The sequence below is a fragment of the Pituophis catenifer genome, unplaced genomic scaffold, assembly GCF_029215685.1.
Source record: "Pituophis catenifer annectens isolate HBS135680 unplaced genomic scaffold, rPitCat1.0.hap2 SCAF_16, whole genome shotgun sequence".
Lineage (NCBI taxonomy): Eukaryota > Metazoa > Chordata > Lepidosauria > Squamata > Colubridae > Pituophis > Pituophis catenifer.
In genome coordinates, this window is record NW_027256896.1 from 17,436,020 (window position 1) to 17,461,366 (window position 25,347).

The 25,347-nt window shown below is 43.5% G+C and overlaps 1 protein-coding gene across 1 annotated transcript; it reads right to left on the reverse strand.

Annotated features, from left to right (window-relative positions):
* Window positions 1-349: 349 nt before the first annotated feature.
* Window positions 350-24,557, reverse strand: PDGFA (platelet derived growth factor subunit A). Its single transcript, XM_070955348.1, has 5 exons — window positions 24,515-24,557; window positions 20,624-20,728; window positions 17,214-17,401; window positions 5,618-5,744; window positions 350-2,121 (listed from the first exon to the last, which is right to left on the reverse strand). The coding sequence occupies exons 1-5, from the start codon at window positions 24,555-24,557 to the stop codon at window positions 2,111-2,113; spliced, it is 474 nt and encodes a 157-aa protein (XP_070811449.1). The 3' UTR covers window positions 350-2,110.
* Window positions 24,558-25,347: the final 790 nt, after the last annotated feature.

A 25,347-nucleotide genomic window follows, 5' to 3' on the forward strand; every position in this document is an offset into this window, starting at 1 on the left:
CTCTGCACCCCGTTGAGAATTAAGGGTTTATTTGAAGATACACCTTGGCGTTCTCTAGAATTAGGTAAGAGTTAGCATTATTCGTCCAATAATCTTCCTCCCGATTGGGCTCCGTTCTCAAGCTATGAAATTTAAGTAAACATGATCAATAGTACAACCAATCCTTTCCAGTTAACAGAATATAACAGAATAAGAGACCTTGGAGGTCTTCTAATCCAACCCCCTGCCCAAGCAGGAAACCCTATACAAGGGGTGGGCAAATGTGGCTCTTTTACAACCTGTGGACTTCAACTCCCAGAATTCCTGAGCCAGCTCTCTCAGGAATTCTGGGAGTTGAAGTCCACAGGTTGTAAAAAGGCCACAGTTGCCCACCCCTGCCCTATACCATTTCAATCTCTTCTTTAAAAAACAAAAACAAAAAACTCCAGTGTTGGAGCCCCCACAACTTCAGGGGATAAGCTGTTCCACTGATTAATTGTTCTAACTGAATTGTTTGTCCATCTTCCATGACTATACTCTCCAAGAAAAGATGGCGGCCACGAGACTATCCATTGAAGCCTGTCCACCATGTTGCTAATGCTTCGGCAATTCTTTGAAGAGGGAAGTGGGGGAGGGAACCCCAAACACTGATTAATCCACTAATTGTTCTAACTGAATTGTTTGTCCATCTTCCGTGACTATACTCTCCAAGAAAAGATGGCGGCCACAAGACTATCCAATGAAGTCTGTCCACCATGTTGCTAATGCTTCGGCAATTCTTTGAAGAGGGAAATGGAGGAGGGAATCCCAAACACTGATTAATCCACTGATTAATTGTTCTAACTGAATTGTTTGTCCATCTTCCATGACTATATTCTCCAAATAAAGATGGCGGCCACGAGACTATCCAATAAAGCCTGTCCACCATGTTGCTAATTCTTCGGCAACTCTTTGAAGAGGGAAGTGGGAGCAGGGGGGGAACCCCAATTACCTGCTTTAAATAATATATTTGTGAAAAAGGAAGAGGCCGGGGAGAAAGGAAAAAGGGTAAGACAAACCAAGAAACATTTAGAAAATTATGCATAGGTATACCATTTTTATTTTAATACATTTCATTAGTCTGCGCCCCACCCCACCCCGCTAGGAGAAATAAAAATGCCATAATCTCACATGATCCCATTTCATTGCCGCTACACCAGTCTCTCTTATATCGGATTATTGGTAAATGTAGTCCAAAAAAATAAAAAATAAAAAGAGAGAGATAATAAAATGCTAGGCAAAAGAATAAAAAGAAGAGCTCAATAACTTGAGGGTGTAAAAAAAACAAAACAAAAAACACAACCCAAAATAAAACAAATACTTAAGGCGCCCCAGATGGATTTTTTTTTTTTAATAGGCTTTTAAATCACCGCCAAGCCAAAAAAAAAGAAAGAAAAATAAAATTAAAAATAAAATTAAAAAAACCCACTCTAGATTCCGCCCTGGCATTTGATACATTCCTGTTCTTGATGGTTTGTCATCGTTGTTGCCGTTGTTTGTTTTTGTGTGTGTGTGTGCATTTGTGTTTGTGTGTGTGCCTCCAAACTCCATCTTGAATCCGTCCGTCAGCATCTTGGCCTCAGGCGCATTTCTCGAGGAAAAAAATAAAACGGACAAGAGGGGAATAAAATAAAAGCACCATTGACAGTTTTTTTTTAGGAAGTCTGCTGTCCACTTGTTGTTCGTCCTCTTCTCGTTCTATTCACATCACCATTTCTCGATGCCATGGATAGGGAAACGTCGTATTATTTTGCAGACGGCTACAATACTTCCTGCGATGTCATATTTAAACAACTATACATTTGTCCCTTGTGTGTTCTGGTGAAGTGTGTGTGTGTGTCTGTGTGTGTGGTTGTGTCTTTATCTCTCCCTCCCCCCCTTTTCTCTCTCTTTCTCTCTCTCTCTCTCTCTCTCTCTCTCTCTTTCTCTCTCTCTCTCTCTCTCTCTCTCTCTCTCAACCAGTTTTCCCCCCCGACCCCGGATAGGAAGATGAGTGAAGTATTTATCCAGAAAGCACCATACAGCGTAGGTTCAGGAATGTAACAGATCCTGCACATTCGAGTCCCGGAAAGAAATCTTTTCTAGCTTATTTTCACCTGACATCTGTAAAAGAAAAAAAAAGAAAGAAAGAAAAAAGACGTCCGTAATTAAAGAATCGTTGACTCTAATCATTATTTGCTGGAGATCATAAATCAGGCTAAAGATTTATCTCTACCCCCTTCTCTCTACCTCATCATCTGGACCTCAAATATAAAAACCTTCCCAAATCTCTAGAAAAAAAGAGATTTCTATCCATCAATTCTGGGTCCGTCTGTCTGTCTCCCCCTTTTCCATGCTCCAAATATAAGTTGCTCATAAAGCTGGCAACTTCATTCATCTGACTTGAGAATTAAAATCGGAAGACCATCCTAAGGTTGGACGGCCAGATGATGAGGCAGAGAGAGGGTAGGGGAATGGGATGGATTTGAAATGTTGAGGGCATCTCATGAACTTCCTGTCTTGAGGGCCAAAAATGTTTCCAAATCAGAAGGTTACCCCACTGAGTCTTCTAAGACAGCGGTCACCAACTGGTGGTCCGTGAGAAAATTTTGGTGATCCGCAGAAAAATTAGTCTCCAGGAGCCAGTACCTGGCCTTGCAATCCTGCAGGTCTTCCTTCTGCTTGGAAAGCCTATGTTCCTAGTCCTCAGTGAGGTGCTTCTGCTGAGCCTCCTTCTCGGTCAGATCCAATTTGAACTGAGCCAGCTGTTTTCTCATGGTGGCTGCTTAGCTCCCTGTTGGGGCCCTAAGGAGCCCAGGCAGGGAGGAGAGGATTGGCTGGCAGGAAAAGGATGAGTAGAGGCCAGCGAGGCGCCCCTTGATGTGATTGACATTGAGTTGGCCATCGAGTTGGCCACGCTCACCCAGTCACATGACCACCTTGCCACGCCCACCCAGCCGGTCATTAGGCAGAACATATTAGTGGTCTGTGGGATTTAAAATTATGAATTAAGTGGTCCCTGAGGTCCGAAAGGTTGGGGACCCCTGTTCAACAACTCCCATTTAGAATTATGCCCATATTTTAGGGAAATGGGCCCTCGCTGAGTAACCCTCTCGGAACCCTGACAGTAACATTCATTAGCGATCTTTTTTTTTTCGAATTAGGGATGGAGCCCTATTGGCGGGGCCCATTTTTTATAAATAATTACATCTTCCCAAGACTGTGGCTTTATTCTGTGGCATGTCAGTTTCCTACCTAGCTTTCTTTTGGTTAAAAGAATTACTTAAAAACCTCCAGCCAGCCACAGGCCAGCAAATTAGCCACTGCAAAAAAAAAATTCCAGCAAAAGAAAAATGGACATCCATCCATAGAGTTCTCGAGAACAACCTGATACCTTTGAAATCAACAATAATTACGAATCCGCATTGATTAGCCTCCAAATCAATCATTTTTAAAGCACCAAGGATAGCAACTTCAGAATGAAGCACCTGCAGAGGTAGCTTTAAAGAGAAAAGCTGAGTTTAGCCAATCACATTTGATTGCTGGATCACTCCCGGCAACAGCCAATGCCCAAAATCTTAAAATAATGATCAAATATGGGAAGAATAATAGCCCAATTTTTTATTTTTTATTTTCTATTGGTTGTGATCTTAAAGGCAGTTTCCATATATGGCTCGTACCTGGTCATGGGCTCCATTTTAAGGAGGGTTTTAACAATTTCCGTCGTTTTTTACCTTTTTTCTTACGTCTGCCTGTTGACATAATGGCAGCATTGGTATATTGAACAAATGAGCCACAAAGGGCATGCATTTATGGAAGCAAAGGAATAAAAGAAACTGTTCTCAGAGAAGAACCACTTCAACGAATTGAAGGTTTTTACAGAATAACACGCTGATCAGAACCACAAAGTTTAAAAGGGTCTAATGAGGTCCTTAGCAACTCGCTTCGTGTAGAAATTCAAATTAATGTATCTGATGAAGGAGAGGATATCACCTCTCTACAGGGTTCACTGTTGGTCCGTTCTTGCTATTAGAAGGATTTTCCTAACATCCAGATCAGGCATGAAATCCAGCAGGTTCTGGAGAACTGGTAGCGGAAATTTTGAGGAGTTCAGCGAACCGGCAAATACCACCTCTGGCTGGTCCCAGAGTGGGGTGGGAATGGAGATTTTGCAATATCCTTTCCTTGGAGTGGAGAGGGAATGGGGGTTTTGCAGTATCTTCCCCCAGGAGTGGGGAGGGAATGGGGGTTTTGCAGTATCCTTCTCCTGGAGTGGGGTGGGAATGGAGATTTTACAATATCCTTCCCCCAGGAGTGGGGTGGAATGGGGGTTTTGAAGTATCCTTTCCCTGGAGTAAGGAAGGATTGGAGATTTTGCAGTATCCTTCCCCTGGAGTGAGGAAGGAATGGAGATTTTGCAGTATCCTTCCCCTGGAGTGGGGTGGGAATGGGGGTTTTGCAGTATCCTTTCCCCAGGAGTGGGGAGGGAATGGGGATTTTGCAGTATCCTTCCCCTGCCATGCCCACCAAGCCACGCCCACAGAACCGGTAGTAAAAAAAATTTGGATTTCACCACTGATCCAGATGGAATTTGGGCGATACTTAGAGCCAGCATTCCATGTTCCCCTTCGAGGGCCATGGCAAACAAGTCATGGTCTTCATCTATGGGACACCACTGAGAGGACATCAAATCGAAACTCTACCTTCTTGTGCCATTTTCTTCATCTTTCCTTGAAAAGTTTAATTTCCCCATCCCCTATCTGTCTTTTCAGTGTCCATTCAGTTTTGTCTAAATCCTTCTCAAAAGGTCCAGAATTGACCACAAGACTTACAAGCTTTAGAGAAGATGTATCTGCCATGCTAAGATTCATGATGTGCAATCCTAAGTGTGGGATGAAATATGTACCCCATGGTTATCTGCAGTTAATATCAGATAATCCCAGGGGTTAATTTTAATCCTCCTGACATGCAAATAAATGGATTTAAAGTTATTTTATCTGATATATCTCAGTTGGGTTTGACTGTACTCTCAAAACAAAAAGATCGGGAGTCAATTTTAATGCTTCATCAGAAACTAATCTGCCCAAAACGTTATAAAATTTATAAGGCACATGAGAAATAATACTAGTAATCGTAACGGAACAACAAAAAGAAAGAGAAGGCAAACACCAACCCATCCTCCACTGTTTTTAATATCAATTAATATATTAAAAAATAATTAAATACCAGCTCCTCCCCATCCCTCAAATCTATGGGTCACCACTAAGAGAACACCAAACCCAAATTCTATATTCTTATGCCCCAATTCCTTCATCTTTCCTTGAAAAGATGAAGGAATTCCCCATTCCTATCCATCTTTTGGGTGTCCATTTTAGCTTGTCTAAATCCTTCTCAAAAGGCCCAGAATTGAGCACAAGACTTATTAGTCTTGAAAAAGACATATCCTCCATGCTGAAATTCATAACGTGTAAATTTAAGCAATATGAACTCTCTTCCATCGCTGTGGTTTTCACAAGCATGTTTCTCATTTCCAGATGTTTAATGCTCGAGAGCCCTGGGGAACGTCAAAAAAACACATCCAACACCATCAATTCCAGTCTCTTAATCTACTCCAACCTACCTGTTTCTTCTTCTCGAAAATCTGGATTGGAATTGGACATTGTACAAGTGCATTCCATATGCTCTTCTAACTTCACCAGAACTTCCTTTAATTTGGGTTTTCTTCTAACATATTCCACTTTGGCCACCTACAGGTTGACAAAAATAATAATAATAATAATATTCAGGAACTTGTTAAGCCAAACAGTAGCCAAGAACAAGATTTGGAGAACTGATTTGGAGAAGAACTTTGTGGTTTCGTGTGTGTATTGTTCACGATTTGCAGGGCGTATCCCTAAACTCACCAGGAAGCAAACAAAATAATTAACCCTCATTATTTGGTGTGAAACTGTTGAACTCCAAAACACTTTTCCTTTCCAAAGCAGTGATAAAATAATCTGCTAGGAGGAAACTGCTCCCAAAAACAACTTTTTTGAGAGTGAGATTTAAGATTCAAAGCAAAGGGAAAGAGACCCTGTTGTGTCACCATCAATTAAAAAAAAAAGCTTCTTGGGTTTTAAGTGGAATTTTTCTAACTTGGACTTGGGATCTCGTAAAGCCTCCGTTTTACCCCCAAACTCTCCCTCACCCTTCTTACAAAGAGCTTGTTGGCATAATGTTCTGGAAAAGGAAAGGATCATTCATCAACCGGATATTGTCCAAGATAACTTGGCGGGCATTTATGAAGTGTGTGGCATTTAGCCAAAGTCAGGTTTGACTTTGTAGCTTCCCTGATTCAAGTGAAGTTGTTTTTGAAGTGCTCTTTGCAGCTGGAGTATTTTGGCAGGCAAGATACCCTTGAATATGCTTGAAAAAAGGTTTTTTTTTTTTTCTAAAAAGAAAAAAAAATGGCAAAGGGACCAACATTTACTATCCTGAAATGTGGACTTGTGTGACAGATGGTTTACCAGTATTGGGGTGGATGTATTTTGAAAATCAAAAGAATTTATAACATGTTAACTATCACATTTGCACGTCATGCATTTGCAATCTTTATTATTTTTTATTTTTTGAGGAAAACTGTAAGATTCATTTTCTTCTTATGTGAATAAGAAGATTCCTTTTTTTTTTTTAATTTGATTTATATGCCGCCCTTCTCCGGAGACTCAGGGCAGCTTACAATGCGTTAAGCAATAGCCTTCATCCTTTTGTATATTTATACAAAGTCAGTTTATTGCCCCCACAAACTGGGTCCTCATTTTACCCACCTTAGAAAGGATGGAAGGCTGAGACAACCTTGAGCCTGGCGAGATTCGAACCTGCAATAATTGCAGGCAGCTGGTCTTAATAACAGGGTGCTTTAGACCACTGTACTACCAAGGCTTCTTAGATCCGGTTTCCTAGGCACCCGACATGCCTTGAATGGATCCGAAGTCACATTTGACGTTGCAAAATACACCCTAAGTTACATTCAGCCAACCACTCTACATCTTAAGGTTAGACTCTTAACAGGCATAAATCAAAAACCAAAGAGGAAAGCAGTCTTATTTCTTTGCTGACCTGGCTGGGTTGTGGATTCATTGACACACAGAGAGAGAGAGAGACTCTTTGTCAGCCTTGCGAGGTAGGTAGTCCTCCAGGCAGGAAGCTCATCCGTAAGTATCAACTCTAATTTTATTATAAGGTTGCAGGAACAGATTCTTGCAAGTTTGAAAATCCATCTTCTCCTTTACAGCCCAAGAAACTAGACGGAGGGTTCCTTTTGAGAGGTTTGCCACGTCCTAATACCTTCCCTGGGCTACGTTGTCCCTTATCTGACCATTGTCTTATCTATGGCTCTTTCTCCTGTCTCCTAAGGTTGATTCCCACGTACCGTTCCTGCTTAGTCTACCAAATTGGTGTATTGCAAGATTCTGTTCATGTAACCTTTACAATAAAGACAGAGTTAGCATTCCTGGGTGTGCTTCTTGTCCAGACTATTTTGAAAAGCTTACATCAATTTCAAGGTTGACTCAGCCTTCCATGCTTCCGAGGTGGGTAAAATGAGGACCAGAGATGGTATTCAGCAGGTTCTGGAGAACCGGTAGCAGAAATTTTGAGTAGTTCGGAGAACCGGTAAATACCACCTCTGACTGGCCCCGTCCCCATCTGTTCTCTGCCTCCCAAGTCCCAGGTGATTGGGAGGAAATGGGGATTTTGCAGTAACCTTCCCCTGGAGTGAGGAGGGAATGGAGATTTTACAGTATCCTTCCCCTGGACTGGGAAGGGAATGGAGATTTTACAGTATCCTTCCTCTGGAGTGAGGAGGGAATGGAGATTTTTTATTTATTTATTTATTTATTTTTAATTTGATTTATATGCCGCCCTTCTCCGGAGACTCAGGGCGGCTTACAGTGCATTAAGCAATAGCCTTCATACTTTTTGTATATTTTATACAAAGTCAGCTTATTGCCCCCACAACTGGGTCCTCAATTTACCTACCTTAGAAAGGATGGAAGGCTGAGTCAACCTTGAGCCTGGCAAGATTCGAACTTACTTTAATTGCAGACAGCTGGTGTTAAATTACAGTGCTTAGTCTGCAGAGCTATCCAGGCTCTTACAGTATTTCCCCTGGACTGGGGAGGGAATGGAGATTTTACAGTATCCTTCCTCTGGACTGGGGAGGGAATGGAGATTTTACAATATCATTCCCCTGCCATGCCTACCAAGCCACACCCACAGAACCGGTAGTAAAAAAAATTGAACCCCACCACTGATAAGGACCCAGATTGTTGGGGACAATATGCTGACTCTGTAAACCGCTTAACGAAGTCTGTAAAGCCCTGTGAAGCAGAATATAAGTCTAAATGCTATCTTGCAAATCTGAAGGAAAGCAAATCTGAAATCTCTTTCCCCCACCCCCTCACCTTTACAGTCCAAGAAACTAGTGACGGTTCCTTCTACCATGCCCCGATTCCTTCTGTAGTCTCAGCTGCCTCTTATCCAATTATTGTCTAGCCTGTGGCTCTTCCTCCTCTCAAGGCCATTCCTACATACCATTTTACTCCTTTCCCTGTTTATAAATCCTTACAGAGTTGCGCAAATACCGAAGGCCAGGATGACTCCCGCTCTGTTGAGGCAACATTTTTCTCCTAATTGGCCTTGCAGACAGAAGCTTTTGAGATGATTAACAAACCCTGTCGCCTCAAAAGACAGATTGAAGAAGTAATTAAAAGTCACCAACTCTTAGCCATCTGAAAGAAAAGCAGCTTCCCTAGAACTCAAACTGGAAGTTCATCCAGATGTTTTGCAACTGTTGAGAAACCAACTTCTCTAAGGGCAGAAGTGCTTGCCCTTTTGACCCCTGAGAGACGCAAAGAGCCGTGGTGGCACAGTGGTTAGAAAGCAGTTATTGCAGGCTAACTCTGCCCACTGCCAGGAGTTCGATCCTGACCGGCTGAAGGTTGATCCATCCTTCCATCCTTCCGAGGTCAGTAAAATGAGGACCCAGATTGTGGAGGGCAAATATGCTGATTCTGTAAACTTGAGAGAGGGGGCTGTAAAGGACTGTGAAGCGGTATATAAGTCTAAGTCCTATTGCTATTTGCATCCCTTTCCAAACTGGTGATTTTGGGTAGACCGATTTGGTTAGAATGACTGACCTGTCAGTCAAGCTTTGATGCCCATTCACCTACTTTCTCTGTTCTGAGCCTGACAACATGAAAATAGAGAAAGGAAAGGAATCTAGTGCCACTCTGAGTCATCCAACATCAAAAGGATGACTAAGTTGTCTCATTTACAACAAAACACAGATCAAGACCTCGGCCAACAAAGATCCAGACAGAACCCCAGAGATAATAAAACACTTTCACACCAGACAAGAGAGTCTGATGCGAAATGTAACACGTTCAGTCTATCGTCGCATGTTCAGCGATGCAGTCAATCTGCACGGAAGGTTGCAACACTCGAAATAAATCACAATCCAATGAGGTTGTGATGCCCGCAATTTTTTTTTTCTCCCAAGATTGACCAACTCTCATGTAAAGCCACTGACTATAACAGTAGTCTAAATATATTATAGGAAAACATGCTTGAACGACGGTCCAGAAAGCAAGCAACAAAGAGTATGTTATACGTATTTACAGTAGTGGCCAAAATTGTGGAATACCATTACATACACACCCCAGGAATTCTCTAATGAGATGATTGACCCCTCCCATAAAGCTTAAAAGAGGAGCAAAGGCATATGGGCACTTTGCAGGAAAGCAACGTTGTTAATTCTGTTCCCAGTCGGCATCTCTGTTTGATTCTGGACTCCGTGTGGCTTTGCCAAGTAGGTCTTTGGCAGCACGTCAAAGCATGTTATCCTGAAGGACTTTTTGCAACTAATTGGGACTCAGCTGTGAATGAACGTAATTCACAGCTGTTGCAATAAAAGAGATTTTTGGGATTACTGGTGTGTTTTAATGACTCGGGAAGCCTAGGTCACAACACCTCAATCCTTTGGAAATGTCATATTGTCATAAAACAATTCTGAGTCTTATGGTTTCCTTAATCTTTTCCTTGGCTGTGCAACCATTCCTTAGAGTTCGCATAACTGGGGGGCCTTCGAAACGTTGCCTTCTTCTCAAGAAACCAGATCTCCCCCTACTTACTAAGGAAGGACCTTTTAGAACTGGCCTGCCCTTCTTTACAAAGATATTTTCTTGCTGGAAAACTAGAGCGGATTAACCACAGCACGATGGGAATGACAGTCAAATGAACTCGGCCATTCCGAAAGGTTGGCAGGGGTCAGGGGGCCAAAGTTTTGACATTCTGTTGGGGTTTAAATAGACAACACAAAGCCAGAGAAGCACAAAAGGGAACAGCTGAGCAGCCCGGCTTGTTTGCCTAATGCATCTCGAGAAAGGACGGCTGGATTACATTTTGGGGAGAAAGGAATTAACTGATGGAGATGTTTGGAAAAGCAGAGGGATTTACAGCCTTCGTCTCTCCTCTCAAAAAAGCAAGACCAACGACACCATTTTGAATCATATGCTGGATGGGGAAATTGTAGAGGGATCTTGTTACTCAAAGACAATTGGATAAATAGAGAGTAGTCGTTAATTTAGCTACTAAGATCTTTCATTGCCAAGACCTGTTTAATGGAGAACTAGGAGAACTGGACCTACATCAGATGGAGGAGGAAGAAGAGGAAGAAGGAGGAAGGAGGGAGGAGGGAGGAGGAGGAGGAGAAGGGGAAGAGGAGGGAGGAGGAGAAGGAAGGAGAAGACAGAGAAGGAGAAGAAGAAGAGGAGGAGGAGGAGGAGAAGGAGGAAAGAGGGGGAGGAGCGAGGAAGAGAAGGGAGAAGGAAGGAGAAGATGGAGAAGAAGGATGATGAGGAGGAAGAGGAGGAAGAGGAAGAAGGAGAGGAGGAGGAAGACAAAAGAGGGAGAAAGAGGAAGAAGAGGAATAGGAAGGGAAAGAGAAAGAGGAAGAACATTCTTTTTTCCCTTCTTCTTTTTCTCTCTGGGACCACGAGAATGACGAGTAGGGGAAGGTTGAGGAATACAGATTTGGGCAAGATTGGGAACAGGCTAATGTGTGAAAAACCAATTGAGAGTGAAAAATACGATTCATGCAATTCTCCCCAACATGGACTTATGATACGCAAACCCATCTCTTGTCTAAATCAATGCAGACTTTTGTTTCTTGTCCTGCCCTCAGGTGCTTTGGAGAATAGCTTGACTCCTCTTCTTTGTGGCAGCCCCTGAGATATTGGAAGACTGCCATCATGTCTCCCCTAGTCCTTCTTTTCATCAGACAAGACATACCCAGTTCTTCATATGTTTTAGCCTCCAGTCCCCTAATCCTCTTGGTTGCTCTTCTCTGCACTCTTCCTAGAGTCTCAACATCTTTTTTACATCGTGGCGACCAAAACTGGATGCAGGATTCCAAGTGTGGCCTTACCAAGGCCTTATCAAGTGGTCTTAACACTTCACGTGATCTTGATTCTATCCCTCGGTTTATGCAGCCCAGAACTCTGTTGGCTTTTTTGGCAGCTGCTGCACACGGCTGGCTCCTATTTAAATGGTTGTCCACTAGGACTCCAAGATCCCTCTCACAGTTACTACTATTGAGCAAGGTACCATCTATACTGTACCTGTGCATTTGGTTTTTCTTGCCTAAATGCAGAACCTTACTGTAACCATCTGGCATCCCTAGAAAGGTGAAGAGAACTTGAGAAGAATTCTTAAGATGAATGACTTCGTCTAGCATTTATTCAGAAGTTCCGGATGAAGGCAGGGGAGAGGCTCAAAGCACAAGCAACAAAACCGAAGAAAAACAGTTCCTAAAAATAACACCAAAAAGCCACAACCACAAATTGCCCACTTAAAATCTTAGGAGAATAAAAGCATTTCCATTCGACTGGTCCAAGTCATCCAAAAAAAAAAAAAAAAAGAGGCTGCATTGATTTAGACAAGAGATGGCTTTGCGTATCGTAAGTCCATGTTGGGGAGAATTGCATGAATCGTATTTTTCACTCTCGATTGGTTTTTCACACATTAGCCTGTTCCCAATCTTGCCCAAATCGGTATATCTCAACCTTCCCCTACTCGCTATTCTCCTGGTCCCAGAGAGAAAAAGAAGGGGAAAAAGAATGTTCCTCCTCTTTCCCTTCCTATTCCTCTTCTTCCTCTTCCTCCCTCTTTTGTCTTCCTCCTCCTCTCCTTCCTCTTCCTCTCCTCCTCCTCCTTCTCTGTCTTCTCCTTCCTCCTCCTCCTCCTTCCTTCTCTCCTCCCTCCTTCTCCTCCCTCCTTCCTCCTCTTCTTCCTCTCCTTCTCCTTCTTCTTCTTCTCCATCTTCACCTTCCTTCTCCTCCTCCCTCCTCCTCCTCCCTCTTTCCTCCTCTTCTTCCTCTCCTTCTCCTTCTTCTTCTCCGTCTTCTCCTTCCTTCTCCTCCCTCCTCCTCCTCCCTCTTTCCTCCTCTTCTTCCTCTCCTTCTTCTTTTCCTTCTCCTTCATCTTCTCCTTCCTTCTCCTCCTCCCTCCTCCTCCCTCCTTCCTCTTCTTCCTCTCCTTCTTCTTCTCCTTCTCCTTCTTCTTCTCCCTCTTCTCCTTCCTTCTCCTCCTCCCTCCTCCCTCTTCTTCCTCTCCTTCTTCTTCTCCATCTTCTCCTTCCTCCTCCTCCTCCCTCCTCCTCCTCCTCTTCTTCTCCTCCTTCTCCTTCCCCTTCCCTCCTTCTCCTCCATCATCTGATGGACTAAAGGTGTTATAAACATTTGTTTTCCATCTCTTCCTTTGGCCTAGCACCTTTTCTTCTCAACTTAAAGGCTTTCCTAACTCACTGGAAGTCCACTGAGGAACGACCAATTGTCTCCCCCGTCTTGTCAATAAAAAACCAAACTACGAAACCGAAGGCCTTCTGCTTCCGGATATAAAATTAAATAAGTAGAAGGGTTTTAACGTAAACTTGACACGGTGGGAAATAGAACAAGGCCAGCTTTTCACTCCCTTCTGGGAAGAAGCGGAACAGAAATCTTGACCACTCTCTGCATGACCCCAAAAGAGAATCTTCAGGATTATGGGACACAGGCCCCATTCATCCCCCCACCCCCCCACACCCCCAAACACTGGAATTCCAAAGAGCATGTGAAACAATTAATTATATCAAAGACGAGAGAGAGAGAGAAAGAGCATTTAAGTCACCCAAGAAAGAAACATGGATTTTCTTTTGGAAGCCATTGGTGTGACAGAAAGGTCACAACTCTGACAAAAAACACACCACTCTCATTTAACTCCTCGTTTTTTAATTAACATTAAGCCAAGGGAGGATTTTTCTCAAGACCTTTGCAGCAGGCTATTGTTATTTTTTTCCAGGCGTGACTTAAGAGTAAACTGGGATGGATTCTCAGAAGTTTGCTTCCAAAAACACAGCACCGAGAAGGACATCCAAGGAGTCTTTTCTTAGAAAATCCCGTTTCCCCTCTTATTATGAACAAAAATCAGGGATCCACCAGACAAGAGACAGACAAGCGAAGAATACGGGAAGATCAGGGGTGGGCTGCTCCGGGTTCGCCTCCTCTAGCGAAGATTCTGCGTGGTTCGGCGAACCCCCAAATCCCACTCCTGGCTGGTCCTGCCCACCCCTCCCAGGAGACTCCACGCAGCCCGTTTTGGATGCCAGGTAAGTGCAGGGCCCACGCGGAGGCTCAGGGAGGGCGAAAAATGGGCCTCCCAGAAGTTCCGGAAGGCCGGAAATGGGCCCATTTTTGGATTTCGGAGGACCTCCGGAGGCCAGGGGAAGGTGAAAACAGCCCCTGCTGTGGTGCAAGAGGCCGACTAGACCACACCCACCATGGCCACGCCTACCATGGCCACGCCCACCCAGCAACTGGGCAGAGAACCCGTTGCTAAAATTTTTGAAGCCTACCCCTGGAGAAGATGTTTTATAGCAAGCAAATTCTACATTTATCTCGTCCAGCGTGATCAACCATAAATAGTAGACATTCTTGAAGGTTTCAGACACATCTCCCAGCCCCATCTGAAGACCTCAGGATGGACCGTGGAATCTTTTGCCTGCAAAACATGCACTCAACCCCCCCAAGCTATTTTCTAAAGAGCTATTTGCAACCGTACAGCAAAGGCTCTCCAAAAATGTCCTACCATTGCTACAGCGTCAAGAGAAGTCTGCTGTTCAAAGGGGGGTGGGGGTGGGGAGGAAAAACATCTAAATTCCATTGGATCAGAGGTGGATTTCAGCAGGTTCTGACCAGTTCTGGAGAACCGGTAGCGGAAATTTTGAGTAGTTCGGAGAACCGGTCGTAAAAATTCTGACTGGCCCCGCCCCCCATTTATTCTCTGCCTCCCAAGTCCCAGCTGATCAGGAGGAAATGGGGATTTTGCAGTAACCTTCCCCTGGAGTGGAAAAGGAATGGAGATTTTACAGTATCCTTCTCCTGCCACGCCCTTTTATGGACACTGAGAGCATCTGCACCAAAGACAAATTCTTTGTGTGTCCAATCGCGCTTGGCCAATAAAGAATTCTATTCTATTCTATTCTATTCTATTCTATTCTATTCTATTCTATTCTATTCTATTCTATTAAGAGCGATAGCAAGAAAAGGCGTAAAATGGGGCTCGCTTAGCAACGGAAATTTCAGGCTCAATTGTGGTTGTAAATCGAGAACTACCTGTATAATCTATCAAGAAACTTTATGAAAAGCAGTATTATAACCTCCCAGCAGTGGTGAAATCCAATTTTTTTTTACTATCAGTTCTGTGAGGGGTGGCTTGGTGGGCGTGGCTTGGTGGGCATGGCAGGGGAAGAATACTGCAAAATCTCCATTCCCACCCCACTCCAGGGGAAGGATACTGCAAAATCTCCATTCCCACCCCACTCTGGGGCCAGCCAGAGGTGGTATTTGCCGGTTCTCCAAACTGCTCAAAATTTCCGCTACTGGTTCTCCAGAACCTGTCAGAACCTGCTGGATTTCACCCCTGCCTCCCAGGGACGTTTTAGACTGTACATACAGTAATTTTCAACTTACAGCCATTCGTTTTGCGATGGTTCAAAGTTACAACAGCACCGAGAGAAGTGACTTACAACTAGTCCTTGCACTTACGACTGTTGTAGCATTTCCCCATGATCACGGATCAAAATCCTTTTCTCCAAGAAGGTTTAGCCTCACTCGGAGCGATGCCATCAATTTTCTAAAACCCATATCCGGCGCGTTTACCCCGATCCTCACCCCGCTCCAATGCTTCCCCAATCCAAAGCCCAATTTAGCCAAGATAATATTTAATTAAGGAAAGCTGGCTAAGCAGGGATTTTATTTTTAAAAAAAAAACATTCAAGATCTCCCTGAGTCATGTTATCATTTCACAGCAAGGCTGTGGGAGTCTGTAAGGAGGACTTAATCAGGTGTTCTCCTGCTGTTTAACCTTCCTACGCATCCAGGGTTATAACTTAATTCCAGGAGGTGCAAAACACCATCTTAAACACATAACACACACACACACAAACGCAGGCACAATTAATCTGCACAACCTAATTCTTCACTGATTCCCAGAAACAACTATCAGAAGGCGTTGAACATTCTTTAGTCTGCCGTCCAAACACTTATATTTGAATTCCACCCAGGAAAAAAATGACAGTGGCAGCTGGTTCCCTACGAAAAGAAACCGCCAAGAAAGGAAAGAAAAGATTTCTCGAAAAGAATTCGAAATGCGGTTGACCTCAAGGAAGTCAGGACTGGCCATTTGAGCACACAATAGCTACCTTATCTCACTCCCAGGTTGTATGTTTAAGGTGTTTCCTGTCTGGACTTCTGCTTGCATTCAGAGATTGGAAAGGGCTAGCGCAGAAAAAGAGAAAGCACACGGATTATGAAGCCGTGGCATCCAGAAATCAGGGCGAGGGGGTAACTCCTCAAAGATGGCAGTATGCCCCATGCCCCAGGCAAAAGTTGCTATATATAGCTGATATGGGATGAAGGGAGGAGAACTTGTGGCTCAGTGGTTAATACAACTGCCTAACATGCAGGCAGCCCAAGTTTGAATCCAAGTAAGGGTATGGCTGGCTGATGAGAGCTAAAAAGCTCGAAATAGATCTATACTAGTCTCCCTTTATTTCTTTATCAGCAAAATATATATTTTATTTATCTATCTATCTATCTATCTATTAGCACGTTAGATGGAGATATATTTTTAGCATGCAGATGGGGACTGCAGCCAAGAAATTAAAAGACGCTTGCTCCTGGGGAGGAAAGCTATGGCAAATCTAGGCAGTTTACTAAAAAACAGAGACATCATCCTGCCAACGAAAGTGCGTTTAGTCAAGACGATGGTTTTCCCAGTTGCAATGGATGGCTGTTAAAGTTGGACCATAAGGAAGGCTGAGCGCCAAAGAATGGAGGCCTTTGAACTCTGGTGCTGGAGAAGACTCCTGTGAGTCCCTTGGACTGCAAGGCGATCCAGCCGGTCGGTCCTAGAGGAGATCAACCCTGACTGCTCTTTAGAAGGCCAGATCCTGAGGATGAAACTCAAATCCTTTGGCCACCTAAGGAGAAGGAAGGACTCCCTGGAGAAGAGCCTAATGCTGGGAACGATGGAGGGCAAAAGAAGAAGGGGACGACAGAGAACGAGGTGGCTGGATGGAGTCACTGAAGCAGTCGGCGTGAGCTTAAATGGACTCTGGGGGATGGTAGAGGACAGGAAGGCCAGGAGGAACGTGGTCCATGGGGTCGCAAAGGATCGGACACGACTTCGCAACTAACAACAACAAGCACGTTAGATGGAACAATTGCATCTGTGAATTAAAAACCTGCGGTTTCACTGGGATTCGATGGAGTGACATTTTTTTTCTAATTTGCCCCATGGAGTTTTGGAGGACCTGTTTAGTTAGTTAGTTAGTTAGTTAGTTAGTTAGTTAGTTAGTTAGTTAGTTAATTGTCTTGCATGCCGCCCATGACACTTGCCTTCTCTGGGAACAACAAGATAAGGTTTCATGGAACTTGGAGGGGATGTTCAGGTTTATGACTCTTGCAGCTGTGCAAGGATTCAAAGCTAGTTCCCTTCTTGACTCCTCCTTCTTACCTAGCTGGGAGTTTCCCAACAGCAAATGTGAACGGTTGCTATTCTGGATATTATTTCAAAGGCGAGCAAGGACAGACGTGAGATACCCAGCTCCGCTAAGACAGCATTCTGCTTCCCCTCACCTTGACATTTCTGTGGTGTATCCGCGAGGGTTGGCATTTCACACTGCTGGTGTTGCAGCATCCGGTGCACCGCTTCACTTCCACGCAGGGAGGCCATATCAGAAAGTTGGCAGAAGTCGGATCAATTTGACTCCGAGGGATCTCGTAGATCACCGTCCGCGTCTTGCAGACTGCAGGAATGGCTTCCTCTGTAGAAAGGTGAAACGAGAAGAGTGATGTGGAGTTGGGACTCAAGAATAGCAATAGCACTTAGATTTATATACCAGAGGTGTAGGGGTGAGCTCTACTTACCTTTACTACCGGTTCGCAATGGGATCGTGCATGCAGTGAGCTTCTGCATATGCTCAGAAGCTTCTGCGCATGCGCAGATCGCCTATGATAACATCCGGGGCGGTGGGCGGAGCCTCCTGCTGGTTTTACTACCGGTTCTTGCGAACTGGTCCAAACCAGGGGCAACCCACCACTGCAGAGGTGGTATTCAGCAGGTTCTGACCAGTTCTGGAGAAGCGGTAATGGAAATTTTGAGTAGTTTGGAGAACCGGCAAATACCACCTCTGACTGGCCCCGCCCCCATATTCTCTGCCTCCTGAGTCCCAGCTGATCGGGAGCGAATGGGTATCCTTCCCCTGCCACACCCACCAAGCCATGCCACGCCCACCAAGCTACGCCCACAGAACTGGTAGTAAAATATTTTGAATCCCACCACTGTTATATACCACTTCACAGTGCTTTTACAGTCCTCTCAAAGCAGTTTACAGAGTCAGCCTCTTGCCCCCCAACAATCTGGGTCCTCATTTTAGCGACCTCGGAAGGATGGAAGCAGGGATGAAATCTACTTACCTTCCTTACCAGTTTGGAAGTGCACATTCCCTGTGCGCTCACATGCACAGAAGGTAAAAAAAACATTACTTCCTGGTTAAAACCAGGAAGTAATGACATCCAGGCGGCGATCGCTACCAGATCGCCAAACCACAGGGAAATATCGCTACCGGATCGGCCGATCCGGTCCGATCCAGGAGCATTTCATCCCTGGATGGAAGGCTGAGTCAACTTTGAGCCGGTGGCAGCCAGCAGTCAGCAGAAGTAGCCTGCAGTATTGCATTCTAACCACGGCACCACTACAACTCGTAACAGAGCATTTGGCCACTTCTGGGTTCATTTGCCAAAAACTGACCAGAGTTCTTGAAGACAGGCAGGGAAAATTCAGAGGAATCGGATAGCTATTTGATACCGGGTGCCCATGTTCCTATTTTATCGATTTAAGTCAGGTGCAAAGAATCAGAGATCCTATATTAAGTTGCACCTCACAATATTTATTGCTCATGCCTATAGACAAGAATATTATCAACGACAGTTCAACGCTAAATTGGCAGCAGATAAAAGTCAACTGAATTCAGGAGGGGTTGGAACGGGATCGTTTGTGGCAATGCAAGGATGCTAGGCTGATGACTCCTTTCACTCCGCCCTCCAGCTCGCCTGTTCTTCTCTTACATTCGATTCAGGAAACTTCTGTCCTGTTCCATCCCTTCATAGTTTTAAACTGCTTCCCAAAGTAGGGTGGGAACAATATCCCAATCTGTATGAGCAAGCAGCGAAAAGTCTGGAAATATATATATTTATAGTAATTTCCCTTCTTATTGCAGCCAACTATATTTGACTTTACTACTCTGTTACTTCTCTGTTACTACTATTTTTTCCACTCTGGTGGCCAGTCATTCCTTGAGATGGGATCCTCATCATAGTGATTCCTGTATATTTTGGCAGCGAATGTATTTGACTTAAATAGGTGGCTGAACCAGTTCCTAAAATTGGAAAGGATCATGGAAGATGTTGGTCTTGGCCTGGAAAGAACCAAATTCAAGTTTCCAATTGATCCCCAAAGATGCTGTTTCTCAGCCCAATTCATCCCACAGGATTCTTTTGAAGACACATCTAGGGGACAATCAAATGGATGTCTGGTGTTTTACAGAAGAAAGGAGGTGTATAAAGGCTATTCCTTTTCCTCCTCTTCCTCTTCCTAATCATCTAACGGATTAACAGAGTTGGAAGGGACCTTGGTCCAACCCGATGCTCAGACAGAAAACCCTATACCACTTCAGACAAATGGTTATCCAACCTCTTCTTAAAAACTTCCAGTGTTGGATCACCCATAACTTCTGGAGGCAAGTCGTCCCACAGATTAATTGTTCTCACTATCAGGAAATCTCTCCCTAGTTCTAGGTTGCTTCTCTCATTGATTAGTTTCCATCCATTGTCCTGTCTTCAGGTGCTTTGGAGAATAGGTTGACCTACTCTTTGTGGCAACCCTTCAAATATTGGAACACTGCTATTGCATCACCCCTAGTCCTCCTTCTCATTAAACTAGATCAGTGGATCAACAGCTTGTCGATCAAAAAGTTGGCAGTTCAGCGGTTCGAATCCCTAGTGAGCTCCCGTTCCTTGTCCCAGCTTCTGCCAACCTAGCAGTTCGAAAGCAGGTAAAAAATGCAAGTAGAAAAATAGGGACCACCTTTGGTGGGAAGATAACAGCGTTCCATGCGCCTTTGGCATTGAGTCATGCCGGCCACATGATCACGGAGACGTCTTCGGAGAGCACTGGCTCTTCGGCTTTGAAACGGAGATGAGCGCCGCCCCCTAGAGTCGGGAATGACTAACACACATGTGCGGGGAAACCTTTATCTTTACCTATCCTCTTCCTCCTCATAATGTTGTATTATGGGATGTGACACACTTAGCCAACTGCCTTCTTTGGCAACAGAAATTCTGATTGAATTGCAGCCGTAAATCGAGAACTACCTATGTCCTCAACCCAATCTCAACATCCCGCTTGAAAAGAAGGCAAGCGCAAAATCCAGGCAGACGTACAACAGGTAGACTCCCCAAGGAATGAAATGAATTATGGAACTACAGTCTGTCCTGGGAGAGAACTGAGATCTGACAGAGAACCCAGAGAAGCAGAAAATCTGCCTTTTCCCAGCGGAAGGGAAAGTGAGCCACGAGTCACACAAAGGGTCAGCAAGCAATCTCTCTCGCAAGAGGGAAAGTCTTGTTATTTCATTCAGTTTTTTTGAAGAACCCCAGTTAGTTGCAAATCCGTGAACTATAAAAGAACTACCAGCACCACATTCCCTCGCTCGGATTTCACCCGGAGCGTGCAGGAACATGAAAATTGAATGTCAGGCATTTTTTCAGCATATTATAACCCTTGGAAGGTGACCGAGCTACTGAAGAAAAATAAAAATAAAAACAATCGCGTGCACTTCTCTTTTCTATATGTTTTGCAAAATATCTTTCCTCTCTCGCGCTTTTTTTTTTTTTTTAAATTAAATTCTACACCAGCCACCAAGTCCTTCCAAAGATTATTCCCCCACACACCTTGGTGCATTTTTTAAAAAAAACAAAATTCTTACCAACGCTTCTTTTTCTGCGAATAGTTCTAGGATGGTTTTCTTGCAACAGCTTGGCTGAGTGGATGGGGCGGGAGATCAGGTTAGTTTCTGCTGCATCATCATAACCTAAAAACACACACACAAACACAAAAACAGACATCAAATTTTCAGGATTTCAGAGGAAGGATTACTTTCTTGGGGTATTCAAAAAAAAAGTGACATTTAACCAACATTCAATTCTTTAGCCAATTTTTTTTTTCCCACGGGGAATCAACATTTTGACTTCCTGGTTCTTTCTTCCAGGACCATGAATGGTGATTTTGAAAACCAGCATCAGAAATTCTTTTTTTTTTTTAAGTAATAATTATTCCGTAAATTATTCAGATGGGCCATTCAAAAATCTCGTATTATTGTTTACAATGCCAGATGTTTCGTAGCAACACTAAAAGCAGCAACATTTTTTCAAGCAAAGCTAAGATGGTCCTTCTATAGGATTTGCTACATTTGAAGACATTCTCGGTGAGCTTCCAAAACGACAGACCTTTTGAGACCCTTTGCGGACGTGACTTTTCCTCTTCCTGCAATCTATCCAAAAGAGGAAAATGGGGAGAGGAGGAATTGAGAATATGAGAAGTGGGGAGAACTGTAGCCAGAACTGTAGTTAGACAACTCAACCTTTTTTTAGCATGGGTCCCACCAAGGCTATGCTTCAGCCCAGCCCAGCCAGGGGTGAAATCCAGCAGGTTCTGACAGGTTCTGGAGAACTGGTAGCAGAAATTTTGAGTAGTTCGGAGAACCGGCAAATACAACCTCTGGCTGGCCTCAGAGTGGAGTGGGAATGGGAATTTTGCAATATCCTTCCCCCAGGAGTGTTGAAGGAATGGGGATTTTGCAGTATCCTCCCCCTGGAGTGGGGTGGGAATGGAGATTTTGCAGTATCCTTCCCTGCCATGCCCACCAAGCCACACCACGCCCACCAAGCCACGCAAACAGAAACCGGTAGTAAAAAAAATTTGGATTTCACCACTGAGCCCAGTCCAACATGGTGTCCCACCCACCATCTCATCTCCCTACTGGGGGAAAAAATGGTCAATCCCACATCATGAATTGTCCTCTCTGTCATACCCAATTCCTACCTCTTTGATTCAGTGTCTCCAAGGAGAAGGCCTGATCTACAGACCTGAGGACCATGCACAATTTCAACCAGGTGCTGAGCTAACCTTCTTCCTTTAACCCTAACCTCACATCCTGGGCATAAACTGTTTCAACTCCTACCCTCAAAACGACGCTATGGAGCACTGCACACCAGAACAACTAGACACAAGGACAGTTTTTCCCCCAAACGCCATCACTCTGCTAAACAAATCATTCCCTCAACACTGTCAAACTATTCACTAAGTCTGCACTACTATTAATCTTGTCATCGTTCCCATCACCTATCTCCTCCCACTTATGACTGTATGTCTGTAACTTATTGCTGTATCCTTACGATTTATATAATGATTGTTTCCTAGTATGATTCGATTGGTTATTTGTACCCTGTGACTAACATTAAGTGTTGTACCTTAAGATTCTTTTTTTTTTAAGTTTTTTATTTTATAGACAAGCAAGCATACAATGCATAATCAATCATTCAGTGCATCATCTGAGTGCATCTTTTGTGTCTTCTTCCTCCTCTTCCACTATTTATCATATCTTAATAGTATCATTTCATTTATTATAATATTTCTCCCACATTTCTTGCTTTTCTATTAGTACATTTATCTATCTTCTTTCTCCTCTTCTTCTTCACTCATTTCATTACAACATTACCCTATATATATCTCTTCTCTAACCAATGATAAAATTGCCCCCATATCTTAAAGTATTCCTATTCCTCTCCTTCTTTAATTGTCAAAGTCAATCTATTCATTTCTGCACAATCCAATATTTTTTTTAATTACTTCCCCCTCTGTAAGGATTTTCTTTGCTTTCCATCTTTGCACAAATGCTATCCTCGCTGCAGTTATAACATGTATAATCAAATATGTATTTTCTTTACTAAATTTCTCTGGTAAGATACCCAATAGGAACAGTTCAGGTTTTAAAGTACCTTATGATTCTTGACAAATGTATCTTGTCTTTTTATGTACAGTGAGAGCATATGCACCAAAGACAAATTCCTTGTGTGTCCAATCACACCCTTGGCCAATAAAGAATTCTATTCTATTCTATTCTATTCTATTCTATTCTATTCTATTCTATTCTATTCTATTCTATTCTATTCTATTCTATTCTATTTCTATTCTATTCTATTCTATTCTATTCTATTCTATTCTATTCTATTCTATTCTTATTCTTATTCTTATTCTTATTCTATTCTATTCTATTCTATTGATCACCAACTTTGCCCCACTTCTTTGTATGAAGTTCTTTTTAAGTCTGCTGTCAACACAAGACTTTCTCTTATATGGCCACCAATTTTGCCTCTCTTATTTGTAAGTTCTTCCAGCCTGCTGAGAATGCAAGATCTTCTCCTTGTATCAGAAGATATGCCAACCCAGCTTCACCAAAGTATGGAAAAGTTTTGGAGCTGATGCAGTTGAGTTCATACAGTTATACTCTTCAATTCAAAAGATGATTAGAGGACTGGAGGCTAAAACATATGAAGAACGGTTGCAGGAACTGGCGTATGTCTAGTTTAATGAAAAGAAGGACTGGGGAGACATGATACCATGACCAATATCTCAGGGGTTGCCCCAAAAAAGAGGGAGTCAAGCTATTCTCCAAAGCACCTGAGGGCAGGACAAGAAGCAATGGATGGAAACTAATCAAGGAGAGAAGCAACTTAGAACTAAGGAGAAATTTCCTGACAATTGAGAACAATTCATCAGTGGAACAACTTGCCTCCAGAAGTTGTGAATGCTCCAACACTGGAGGTTTTTAAGAAGATGTTGGACAACTATTTGTCTGAAGTGGTGTAGGGTTTCCTGCCTAAGCAGGGGGTTGGACTAGAAGCCTCCAAGGTCCCTTCCAACTCTGTTATTCTATTCTAATTCAACAGTCCACAACATTCCCCTGATGTTAAAACATTTGGCAACGTATTTTGAAGACTATTTAAGAGGTGGGGTATTGCTGTGCAAATCATGGTTTACAGATTTATCTTGCACACAAGTAGTATCTGCAAGGGAGGACTTTGAAGCTACCTCCCAAGAGAAACCAGTCTGAAAATGTTTGGGAGCCAAGTAACAATCAGACTTGTTTCGACAGGAATTTTCGACAAAAGTATTTGCGTTCACGTCTCCGTACAGCTGAATTTGGTGGCATTGTCATGAAACCATTTCAACAATTTTTTATCGTATTTTATGTATCTGATCGGAGATGTCAGATTTTTGTTATCCCTTTTGGCTTTGGTGCTGACTATATTTAAGTTAGATTAGGATCTTGATCTCCGTCACTTGCTCCCAATTCACACACGCACACACAATGGGAAGATGATCTTGGATTTACTAAAGAGGCAGAAATTCTGTCTGTACCATATGGGGGAATTGTCCTCATTTTGAACGAATGTTTGTTTGCTTGTTATTTTGATTTCTATAGCAAGTTGGGCTGAGAGAGAGAGCGACTGGCCCAAAATCATCCAACCAGCTTTCATGCCCAAAGTGGGACTAGAACTCACTTTCTCCTGGTAATTAGCCCAAAGTTCACCCAGTCAGCTTTCATGCCTAAGGCAGAACTACAATTCACCATCTCCTGGTGAAATCCAGCTTGCTTTCATATCGAAGGCAGAACAATTCACCAATTCCTGGTGATTGGCCAACAGTCACCCAGTCAGCTTTCATACCTAAGGCAGAACTACAACTCACCATCTCCTGGTGATTGGCCAACAGTCACCCAGTCAGCTTTCATACTTAAGGCAGAACTACAACTCACCATCTCCTGGTGATTGGCCAACAGTCACCCAGTCGGCTTTCATGCCTAAGAGGGGACTAGAACTCACCATCTGCCGGTGATTGCAAACAGTTTGCCAACTCTAGGGGGCGGTGCTCATCTCCGTTTCAAAGCCGAAGAGCCAGTGCTGTCAGAAGACGTCTCCGTGGTCATATGGCCGGCATGACTCAACGCCAAAGGCGCACGGAACGCCGTTCCCTTCCCACCAAAGGTGGTCCCTCTTTTTCTACTTGCCTTTTTTTTATGTGCTTTCGAACTGCTAGGTTGGCAGAAGCTGGGACAAGTAACGGGAGCTCACCCCGTTACAAGGCACTCAGGATTCGAACCGCTGAACTGCCGACCTTTTGATCGACAAGCTCAGCGTCTTAGCCACTCAGCCACCGTGTCCCATTTCCTTAGTCTGGGCCAATTACGGGCTTTAAAAGAGAATATCCATGAGACGTGAAAGAAGGAAACCTGTCCTCAAATAACTCTGGACATCTCGTCTACTTAGAGGGACGTGACTATTGTAGAACCCAACCACAAGTTGTTAACTTTTATTATATGATAATAATTGGCACAGTTTCTGTCTTTCATGTTCTTTTCAGAAGACTTTATGAGGCAGGTGAGGCTGATTGCACACCCCAAATTACCACGTCTACTCTGAATTCCTCAAAAGCAGGTTAAGCCAAATGTAGGATTGTTTTCATTTGCATTGATCTGGTTATTTGGCTGAACCTCAAGGGTTGAACTTCTAAGTTGGTAGAAGAAGGAAAGAGGGGTGGGGTGAAGCAAAGAGTTTCAGGCAAGCAACTAGCCACAAGCTCTTCATAACC